This window comes from Nestor notabilis, unplaced genomic scaffold (assembly GCF_000696875.1).
Source record: "Nestor notabilis isolate BGI_N333 unplaced genomic scaffold, ASM69687v1 scaffold6917, whole genome shotgun sequence".
Lineage (NCBI taxonomy): Eukaryota > Metazoa > Chordata > Aves > Psittaciformes > Psittacidae > Nestor > Nestor notabilis.
Window position 1 is genome coordinate 52,904 of NW_009935981.1, and position 12,004 is coordinate 64,907.

At 37.4% G+C, this 12,004-nt stretch overlaps 1 protein-coding gene across 1 annotated transcript in view; it reads left to right on the forward strand.

The window, feature by feature from the left end:
* Window positions 1-12,004, forward strand: part of LOC104408475 (methylglutaconyl-CoA hydratase, mitochondrial-like) — a 109,062-nt gene that overhangs the window by 46,836 nt on the left and 50,222 nt on the right. Inside the window, exon 6 of the mRNA XM_010018099.1 lies at window positions 145-201. Within this exon, the coding sequence (XP_010016401.1) occupies window positions 145-201 (57 nt within the window). The remainder of the gene's footprint in view (window positions 1-144; window positions 202-12,004) is intronic.

Below are 12,004 nucleotides of genomic sequence, written 5' to 3' on the forward strand. Positions count from 1 at the left end.
TCATAAACAAATGCTTTTTAAGTGATTTATTGTTCTTTATGAAGGAAATGTAATAAATCAACAATCTTGTAGGTCATTATTGCATACTTTGCTAAGTTTTTTCCTATAGATCATAATAAGAACTCATTTACATTCTGTTTTTAGCCTCTTCTGCTAAAATGGGTCTAGTTGAAACAAAGTTGGCAATCATTCCAGGTGCAGGTATGAATCTTTTGCTTTTATTACCATGGATAACTAAGTAACACATGCTCTCAGCTTTTGATTTTGGATTGATGTTTATGAATTTCTGCTTATTTTTATATTCCTTTTAATGATCATGGCATGTTTTAAAGCTTACTGTACATATTACTTACCAAAAATCAATAAAAGCTCAGTTTTAGGGAATGGCATTTGTATATTATGCTTTCAACCAAAGTCTTCATTAGCTAAGTCAGTATTGAGTGACTCTGTAAATGACATTTGATGTCTTAATCAGAAGACAGAATAATTTTGGGAAGGGTCAGACTAAGAAAAAAGGTATGAGTTAACTGTCAGTGTACAAAATGGTATTTTAAATAAGCATCCACTTTTATGACCGTCTGGTACTTTAGGATTCAAATTCTGTTTTCATGCTGCTAGTAAATTGGTTGTAAAGCGTTTAAAAACCGAAAGTATGGCTGTCAATAGATCTTTTGTTCTACTGACATCTTTTGAGATTTTTGGCATCAAAAACTTCTATTTGTAAGGTCAGTTTACTGGTTTTTCGTGGTTTCATGGTGAATGAAACATATATAGTGAACAATGGTCAAGAAGGTCTTTGTGTTATGAAACCTTTTGTTGTTATTTTATGAATAAATCATTGTCACTTAAATTAAGGTATCTGCCTTTCTGGGAAAAGGGCAATAACTTGGAAACAAGTGCCTCTCTGAGACCGCCATTTAACTTTGGCCTCCATTTCTGGAACTTCTTGGGGAACTTTGTAACCTTTCTTTTCCCATATTTTCTTTCTAATGGGTGGAACCTATTTTGAAAGCACTGTATCCAGTTTCAATGAATACCGTTGCAGCTCATGCAGAGAGGACAGTATAATTACTATAATAGGAGTGCTCTGCCGAACTTTGTCTATGAAACTGTCCCATCCTATCACTAATCTAGACAATTATTGTACAATTTCAAATGCGCTATTATTATGGTTATTGTTGAGTTGTGATTTCAGTCAATACTTTCTCCCCATCTCTTTCTCTCTAGGGTCAGAGCTACATTTTACTTGACAAAACTAGTTATGGTAACTCGTCTCTTTTTAGCAGTGGATAAAGATAATAATGTAGATAATTTTAGGGATATATTTCCTTCAGGTGGTGGTGTCATGAAATAATCTACCTCGACAGTAAGTCCTAGTGAAGAAAAAGACACAAAATGATGTTATTTGTTGGCAATTTTCTCCCTTTGTCCTTCCACTCCACCAGCTTCTGAGGAATTTTGCAGGACAGTGTTGGAGACACGCTCTCCAGTCAAAGAAATTCTGATCAAGTTCTCTATATATTCTTAGAATTCAACTTATTTAGGTTGTTTCATGTTTCCTTGTCTTTAGTTAATTATAGACGTTTCAAACTTCTCATGCTTTCACCTTAAAATGCGAGGTGACTGACTCATGAGTTTCATTCAGAATATTTTATTGCCATTCAAAGATTGAGGTTTGGAATTAATTTTTTTTTGGTTTGTTTGTCATCATAAAATCATGATTTGGACATATGTCTTTAGCTCCTGGAAAATGTGACAGATTTCACCATGTTACAATGCTTTTTAAATTTAAAACATTTTGGGGTATGTTCATTGCCTATTTTTTTCCCTATTGCTATTCAGCCTTTCTGAGGACTATTTCTGCTGAGTGTATTTGACTTTATCACAATTTTTTCCTGATCAGCCTGTACTTGCATTAATCCTGTTGAGACAATGACAGTGTTTCAGCCCTTTTTGGCTCCTGTCATCCAACTAGTAACTGATCGTGCTTTGTGTTTTCAGAAAGTGAAGAATGAGTGAAGGAATTCTGCATATGTGATTTAGATATGTCCACTTCAGCGATAAGCTTCATGCAGTAATGGAATATTTCCTTATAGTGCTTACTTCAAGCTGTTCTGAGGCAAAGCAGGACTGGGCAGTGGAGCTGAAAAGAGAGCTGTAGCCATTAAGAGGCCTCAGTAGGTTTCTGCTGCCATCTGCTACGTCTGAAACACGCTGACAAAATGTGTTGTTTCTTCAGAGTAGGTCCCTATAGCATGGCAAACTACTACTGTTTTTATTATGCTCCATCAGCTGCCACGTATATGTGATAGATGTAAAGATTTTAACTTGGGTGATAATTAACGTGGGTGTTAGGTGCTGTATGAAAAACTTCTTCATTTTTTATTTGCCTTTTCTAAAACTGGAGGAAGTTATACTCAAAAAGCTATGTTAGAAGAACATTACTGGAATTTAATAGTATTAAATGGATGATATAATGGATTCAGGGCAGGTGAGATGTGATGTTTTGGACCTTGTTGGTTTTTGTGTTTTATTTTATCCTTTGAAATGGGTTCATCAAAAGACCCAGTCAGCTGCTGTCTAGTGACCAACCAGATTTAACCTAAATTTCACAGCTGTGAGAACTTTTTCATTTGAATATGCACAAAAGTACAGCAACCTTCTAAAGCCTAAGGCTGAACAGCAGTTGGTTGGACCCCAGTTAATATACCAAATTGAATAGTTCCTTCTAAGTCTGCTGAGGGTCTCAACCAGGTAGGTATCTCTAGAGTGTACCTTATCTGTGATAGCAGGTTGAGTCTCCTCAGAAAATGGATACATTGCAGACAGCAGAGCAAGACCAACTGGGGTAACAGCAGTGCCTGCTTTCACACAACATCTTTGCTCACAGACCAGCTGCTCAGGTGGTGAGGGAGAAGGATGATTCTTCTACCTTTGGAAATTTATATCGAGTTCTCTCCACTGTGAAAAGAGCCTTAGTTGCCAGACTGTGAGCAAGGGAAAGCAGAAAAAGCTTTACGTTTTTCCTCTTCAATACTTCCTACTGTTTAGTAAGGAAGTAAAGATTTGAAGAAGTAGAGGGAGTGTGTAAGAGAGAAAATGTCTTGGTAACTCAGTGCCAGGGAAGTTACCTGAGAATGAATATTGATGATTTTTGTTTTTTAAAGCAAGTCTGCTGATCAGTATTCAATGCATGAAGGGTTTTATGTCATCACAACAAGCATATGTCATAGAATTGTTTATGTTGGAAAAGCCCTTTAATATCTTTAAGTCAAACTGTTAACTAACACTTACAAATCCACCAGTAAACCGTGTCCCCAAGCACCACATCTGCATGTATTCTAAATACCTCCAGGGATGGTGACTCAGCCACTTCCCAGGACAGCTTGTTTGATTGCTTGACAACCCTTTAACTGAAGAAATTTTTCCTAATGCCCAGTCTGAACCTCCAGTGGTGCAACTTGAGGCCGTTTCCTTTCCTATGACTTGTTACTTGGGAGAAGAGACCAACACCCACCTCACTACAACCTCCTTTCGGGTAGCTGTAGAGAGGGATGAGGTCTCCCCTCAGCTCCCTTTTCTCCAGATCAAACAACTCCAGTTCCCTCAGCCGTTCCTCATAAAACTTATGCTCTAGGCCCTTCACCAGCTTTGTTGCCCTTTTCTGGACCCACTCCAGCACCTCAATGTCTCTCTTGCAGTGAGGGGCCCAGAACTGAACACAGGATTTGAGGTGCAGCCTCACCAGTGCCCAGCACAGGGTGGTGAGCCCTGCCCTGGCCCTGCTGGCCACACTATTGCTGATACAGGCCAGGATGCTGTTGGCCTTCTTGGCTGCCTGGGCACAAGCTGCTCATGTTCTGCTGTCAGTCATCACCCCCAGGTCCTTTTCCACTGAGCAGCTTTCCAGCCACTCTTCCCCAAGCCTGTAGCGTTGCGTGGGGTTGTTGTGACCCAGGTGCAGGGCGCAGCACTGATGAGCCTTGTTGAACCTCATACCACTGGCCACAGTCCATCAATGCAGCCTGTCCAGATCCCTCTGCAGAGTCTCCCGATCCTTCAGCAGTTCAACACTCCCACCCACCTTGGTGTTGTCTGCAAATTTACTGAAGGTGCCCTTGATATCCTCATTGATGAAGGTATTTAACAGAACTGGCTCCAATATTGAGCTGTGGGGAACACCATTTGTGGCCTTGAACTGTATTTGACCCTGTTCACTACCACTCTTTGAGCCTGGCCATCCAGCTAGGTTTTTACCCAGTGAACAGTACAACCTTCCAAGGCATGGAGAGCCAGTTTCTCTAGGAGAATGCTGTGGGAAACAGTGTCAAAGGCTTTACTAAAGTCTGTGTAGACAACATCCATGTCCTTTTCCCTCATCCACTAAGTGGACCACCTTGTCACAGCAGGAGGTCTGGTTAGTCAAGCAGGACTTGCCTTTCATAAACTCATGCCAGCTGGGCCTGAACACTTGTCCTGTATGTGCTGTGTGATGGTGCTCAAGACTACCTGCTCCATAACCTTCTAGAGCACTGAGGTCCAGGTCACAGGCCTGTGGTTCCCTGGATCATCCTTCCAGCCCTTCTTGTAGATGGGCATCGCATTTGGAAACCTTCAGTCCGCGAGGAGCAACCTGGCTAGCCAGGGCTGCTGGTAAGTGATTGACAGTGGCTTGGTGAGTACTGCACCAGCTTCCTCAGTACCCGTGGGTGGTTCCTATCCAGCCCCATAGACTTGTGTATGTCTTAAGTGGTGTAGCAGATCACTAAACATTCCCCCTTGGACTACAGGGGCTTCATTCTGAATTCTACTCCTGTGTCTTTAAGATATCCTTCATGAAGAATGTCCAGCCATCCTAGACTCCTTTGATCTTCAGGACTACCTCCCAAGGGAGTCTGTCAACTAGGCTCCTAATCAGGTTGAAGTCTGCCCTCTGCAAGTCCAAGGTTCCAATTCTGCTGACTCCCCTCCTTTCTTCTCTGAGAAGTGCAAACTATGATTTTGTAATTGCTATGCCCAAGTCAGCCTCCAACAATCACATCACCCACAAATCTTTCTCTGTTCACAAACAACAGGTCCAGCAGGATGCCTTCCCTTGTTGGCTCACTCATCAGTTGTGTCAGGAAGTTATCTTCCATATACACCAGGAACCTTCTAGACTTCTTCATCTCTGCTGTGTTGTATTTCAGACTGTTCATCCCTTCTGTTCTTCATTTTTTTTCCTTATGAACTTGTGGTCTGATGTCCAGTTGTGGTCTGACTACAGGACAGTGGTTGCAAAAAAGGAATCCCTAGAAGTTTATTAAAAAAAGTAGGTGGCAAGATGAAAGGAAAATTTTATTGTCCTCAAACGAAAAATTTCAGCATGAACTAACCTATTCTTGGGCATGAAAGAATGATCATGGTGGGAGGTGTTGTAGGTGTCCTAGCTGTGGAAAATGTTTCAGTCAGAATACTCCTGTCACTGGATAGCAGTGAGTTTGTTTGAGAAAGGATTTAATGGGAAGTGAGACTGTATTAGCTCTGTGGTTTAAGGAAATGCTTGTTATCAGCCAGAGTGACTTCCCTCAAAGCTGTTCATTGCTAAAAGGAGTTCACTTTTTGGATCTCTTGGTTAAAAAGGTGTTTTAACAACTTATTTTGTGTAATGCTGCAGTCTCTGGAGAATTTGGCGTAATGTCTTTTTTACACAAAAATCATGTTGCTTCTCTTTGTTATTATTTCCCAAACTGAAATAAAAAGAAAGCAAACCTCTTTCATTAATTGATTATAGTTTCTGGTGTCTCTCAACTTGCAAACAAAGTGTTTCACAGTGACAAGTTTCTCCTTTTCTGAAAACTGTCTTTCGGAGCATTTGTATGTAAAGTCCTTTGTTTTTCTGCTTTGCAACTTTTTAAAGCTATCTCAATCCATGATTTATTTTTGTTTACCTCTAGATATTCACAATGGATGTCATACTGGGCCTGCAATTGATAGATGATCCCTTGCTGGCATATCTGCTTTTATTTGTTAGTATCTTAATTTATAGCATTCAGTAAGAGATCTGTTATGAGAAGATAAAAATGCTTGTAAACAATGTACATAAACTTTCTTACTCTGTTAATAGAATGAGGTACGATTGGTTGGACAAGGGAAAATATTCTATGATAAAAAGAAGTAAGAAAGACAAGTGTATATATAAAAAATAATTTGGGTTTTCTTTATGTAGTTTTTTCCCATGAGTTTTCCACATGTAAAGTTGAAGTATCGGTATACATAAACAATTATGTTTTAGTAAAAAAAGACAAAATAAAATAATGGAACTTCATTGAAATTAATACACTTATGTCAGCAAGATAATTTGACCTGGCTAGATTAAAACTATAGCTGCTGGCCTGCATACTTAGGAGCTGTCACTCCTGGTTTTTTTTTTTTCCCTTCTTGTTTTGTTTTTTTGTTTTAGAAAACATTTTCATTATCAAAGCTTCATTCAACTCATCAAAACAAAATTTGCCTTTTTCTTCTCTGCACCTCCCAAAACCCTCACTACTTCATTACAGAGCTGTCATCCACTGTTTAAAGGTGTAAAGTAAAAACCTAGCATAGTCCCTGGGATCATGGTTTTCTTGACAGCATTCCGTTTCAAAGGATATTTTACCAAGAAGGTTTTCTTTTTTTTAAAAAAAAGGAAAAAAATAGTTGTTGAATCTTTCAAAAAGTCTTTGTAAATAAGTGCTATCTTCTTTCTGCATCTTAAAGTTTCTTTGGAGACAAGGAAGTATAAAATGAAATATAATCCTTTGTAAATAAGAAAATTCACTTCTAAGTAACGTTAAACTTGGTGGCTTTATAACAATAGCAATGGAAAGTATCTTAGGTGAATATTTCATAGTAATCAGCTAAAACCAGACTAGTGGTTGCTGACATAACAACAAAACTTTCCAAACCTAAAAAAAGCCCAACCAAAAGAACATAATAAGGATCCTTGTATAAGATAAATTGTTGTAGCTGACATAGTTTTAGAACCTTATGACCTTCATACAATATTTACTGTAAGCAAAACAGGACTGTAGATAAAGAGTATCTGAAACTAGCAGATGTTCAGGATGTACTGTAGCTAAGTTAACTGATAAGTAGAAGGACAGGGAGAAATCACTCACTTATGTCAGCAGTGTTACCTAACCATTTAGGCTGGCTTAAGCATTTATCTACTGCACATGCTTCAAAGACTACCAGAACAAGAGTTCAAGGATCGGCCAAGTGATGAAGGTTGTTGGAAGAAGTAAAATGACCACTAAAGACCACTACCACGTTGTTACGTGCATGTGAAAATGGGCGTGGAATTATGTAAAACGATTCTCAGAAAACTAATGAATATGTATGACATTTACTGAAAATGTAATGAATACGTATGTTAAGCAACAATATAATCACTGTCTGTTTGATGCTTAAGCAGGACACATTAGGAGGAGATATCCCCTGTGTCTCCCAGAGCTGCAATAAAGAATACCTGCTGCAAGTAAGAATACAGCTTAAACTTTGTTGGCAAGTTCTTAACGAGTTCTACGAATCACTTTGAACCCTTTTTTCCAAAAGGGAAAGTGAAGCTTTGATAGGTAGCAGGCTAAACAGTTTTTTTGTCTTTAAAATATATAGCAAGGGAGAGGTTTAATGGCAGCATTTCTGTGTTTTCTTTCCACTCTGGTAACAGTATTGTTTTGACTGGTTCTCTAAAATTCAAAACGTGTTTGGGGAAATTATGGTGCTTGCAGATAGTAACTTTATAGAAGCTGGCAGAGGAATACACAGAAAAATAAGTCTTCTTTGCATAGGAAGAGAACAAGTATAAGAAAGAAAACTGGATTGTGTTTTTTCCATATCTACTGAAGTAGTCATCATTTACTTTTAAAAGCAACATGAAGGTCTCTTTTACAGGATTTATTTTAAAGCTAAAAAAAAAGTCGTATCCTATTTAGGATGAGAAAGGTATCAAGGGAATTTCCAGATCTGGAAAACTGATACAGAATGTGATCTTGCTAGCAGCAGTAGTTGTACGATTCAGCCAAGTGTAAAGGTTAAATAAGATGTCAGACATTTCAGGTTGAAATCCGATGCACCTTATAGTATATTGTTAGCATATTCTTTAGATTTCTTTACTTTAGTTTCAACAGTAATAGGAATATTTGCATTTGACAAATACTGAAAAAAAGTGTCACCATTTGTGGGAGTGTTTGGGATAGGACTTAAAGGCTTCTGTGCAGTTAGTGTAATTTTTCTGCATATAGGTGCTACTTGATAGTACATCATTACAGAGATATTCAGAAAGAAAAATTTGCTTATTTTGTATAACTTCATACATCTTACCTATACCTCTCCATTCCATCTTTATTCCTCCTTCAATAGTCTACTCTTTTCCTTTACTTTTTCCATGGTCTCCCTAGTTCTTACATGTACAATTTTTTCTCATAAGGACACCAGTTGAGTCCTTTTACATTTTTAAAGTTCTCCTGAGTCCTGTGACAACTGACTGACTGATCAGAAAAAAAAACCCCGAAGTGAAACAGTTAGCTTTGAGTTTGTTTCTCCCCTGGCTCTCCCCCACAGTTAGCCCATAAGCTGTCTTGTGACTTCTCTTACTTCTTCTGTTTTCTTCTCCCATTCTTGTGTCAGATTTTTAATATTGAATGTCCTCAGATTAAATACTGGCAGAAGACAGTTGAAATAAGCTCCTGAATCAACATCTTCAGCATTTCATTCATATTTTTTTTTTAAAATTTATTTACTGTGGAACAACCAAGAAGATACACTTTCTTCTTCCTTTTCCCTACAATTAAGAAAAACTTCTGTTTTTTTTAACCAGTGACTGCTGAGCATTTACAGTCATAGTATGATTTGATACAGTAAAAACCCTAAATTACGTTACTCTAAGAACATTTATCTATGTTTTCTTCAGTCATCTGAGTCTAGATAGCTCTATTTGCATTTTAATATTTTGTAATGTTTATTTTATGCATCCTGTTAAATAAATGGCCTGGAGTAAAAAAATGCTAATAGTGTAGAAAACAGATGTTTGAACATCCATTCTTTTCTCAAAGTAATTAAACACAATATATAGATTGTTACTAGAGGGGGGTAAATTGGTTCTGCTTCTGTAAGTTATGGAGAATTGTGGTTCTTACATTTTCCTTTTCTTAAATAAAAATAATCTGACTTTCATTAAATGACTCATTTTCTCCCTGGCTTTATGATCTATTGTAATGGTGATGATGTTGAGGCAAAACTTCAAAATATCATGCAATACTAACACTGCAAAAGCTCCATACATAAAACTAATGTTTTGCAAATTTTATTTACAGTCTCTTTATCTAATCAGAATAGTTTGCAAGTAGTGGCAATGTACAGGAGAGAAGAAGATGGTAGGAGAACTCCCAACTCATCAGAACTGTGACATATATCTACATGAACCATACAGTACTTACCTTTGCGGGGTGATCCACAGAACAACCTGTGCCTATAATCTAGGGTTATCATCAGCATCCCAAGTGACTGCAATTGTATAGAATGTTATTTGAAATGTCAAGTTCAGTGTAAGAAATTGATCGCTGCTGATACTCTAGTTGTTTCTGCTATCAGAGATTGCAGAACATTTATTCCTGATGTAAATTTGGAGATGTCTTGTTTACAAATCAGGATTAACAATCAGACGTTCAAGAATGTTTGGTGTCATAAGGAGGAACACTGCATTCCCAGCATATTGTCTAGTTAAAGTTAGTCTGTAGATGCTCCAGAGGAAGGTGGAAGTAAAAGATGGGCAAAAGAAAGCCACAGGAGCCAAGCTGAGTATTAGAGGAAGTGTAAGAGGAGGGAAAGGGAATTTTCTTGGTCTTGCAAAGCAGAGCATGACAAGTCAGAGACTAGTATATAATACACTTATGGAGAAATCAAACTTTAGCAACAAATGATGATTGAATGTTCTTTAGACCTTTGTCATGTCTTGGGGGTATAGAAATATTGTTGTTTATATCAATATTGAATTTTGGAGTACTGTTTTTATTAAAATTAATTCTTACAACATGAACAATATTATCAACTGTTTTACTTATGCTTACAAGTAGATAAATAGATTTGCTTTCATCACTTTGAAAATTTTTTGTGAGATTGATGGATTTCTCATTGTTGAATGACAGTCAGAAAAAACAAACAAATATAGCAGTTTGGTTTCTTCCATCCCCCTTAAATCGTGTAGATTTAAGCCCGCTTCAGGTACTATTTCAGTGAGTGTGGGTTGAACTATAACATTTATGTCTTTTCCAGACCATTTCTGTGCCACTGGTAACTAAGGAGTGATGCTTTGAAAAGAAAGCAAACCTGAACTTTGCTTCTGCAACTTTATTTTCTCACCATATATAGAAGAGTATGACACTGAATAGAAACTACAGTTCAGGCAGACTGCAACAATATGAAAGGAATTCACAGGAGGTTTCATTACATAGGTGCAAAATGGCATATATTCAGTTGGCGAACTCAAGTGAAAAGGGCATGGAGAGAATAAAATAAATGGTGAAAAAAATGATCGAAAGTGCTGCTAGTTAAGGAAACCTTTCCCCCCCCCCCCCAAATTTAAAATTATCTGTATATACTCTTGCAACTAATCAGGTAAATGAGTTTTGAATTCATTCACAAGGATCCATCAGAAATTGTAAATGTTTTTGATTAAATGATTTTCCCCTTGGACAAAATTTGGAATTAATTTTAAAGTTGTACAAAGCCTAATGTACTTTGTACAAGAACCATCCTTTTTTACTTTGTAAAAGACTGGCCTTTTCATCCCCAGATATGTCCTGAAACCAGCAGCTAGTGTCTATCTCAAGCTCTCTTGTCCACTCAGAATAGTGAAAAAACCCCAATTGCATGCTTGGTTTTTGTATTATTTTCTTTCAACTTCTCGTTTTTAAAGCGTATGTGAAAATAAAAGGAAGATTGAATAATAATAAGCAATGTTTCTGGGGAAAGGTGGGGCTTGAGAAAAATAAAAATTTGCTGGCTGTGGAAAATAGAGTTGTGTAAAATTTTCTTTTAAAAACTGACATACCGGGGGGTCTTTTTTTATATTAAAATCTAATTTGGAAATAAGTATTAGACAAATTAAACTCAATATCTACTGTTTTGTCTTACCTCTTCTGGTGGACTAAGAGCTAAAATAAAAATCCTGAGCTTCAAAGTTCTAGACTCAGCTTCTTCCATAGTCAGCATCTCTGAATTTTAAGCTTCTCTAGCTTCCTGCTTGATGACCTTTCCATGTTCCTCTCTTGAGGAGACTCATTGCTACTTTAGCTCTTTGCCCAAGATAAAGTATTGTCTTAATAGTGCCCTTTCTTCCTGTATCTTCACATAGGTACTCTATTTGGCAAACTAATACAACTTTTTCTCTACTCTTCCTATCTCTATGGTAACGCTAGTGTAATGAGAAAGAACCCCTTTGGGAGTGTTAGGAAATGCAGAAAGATAGGCAGGGGAAAGTAAGTCTAGTACAGAAAATTATTAACCTTAAAGAATTGGTGGTAAATGAAGATGAAAATGCATGACGCAGTCAATCTGGGTTGGGAATTTACTTTCTTATTTTTTAAGATAGTGAGAGAAAAATGAAGTTTTATTTTGTAGTGACATGAAGAAATCTGTTATTACCAAAGTGTGTGTGTATAAGAAACATACCAGGGCAGTGGAAGATAACAAAATGAGTGAGGAAAATTATTCATACCGTATAGGCAATTTTGGAAGTCTTAGTTGCTGTGCATCACTCCTGTCTCTCTGCATTGACAGCCCAGGAAACATAAACTTCTTATTTTAGTTCCTGGTTTGTCGCTGAGTAAGATGTGTAAAAAGGGTGATGAAAATACTCCTTGTAGTGTTAAGAAGCTTGTTAATCTACATAGTGATAGACACAATTTAATGCTAGATGATGGAGACATTGGATGCTAGCATATGTTGCTGATGATGTTTCCTATCTTCTGGTAGTTTTCAGTAG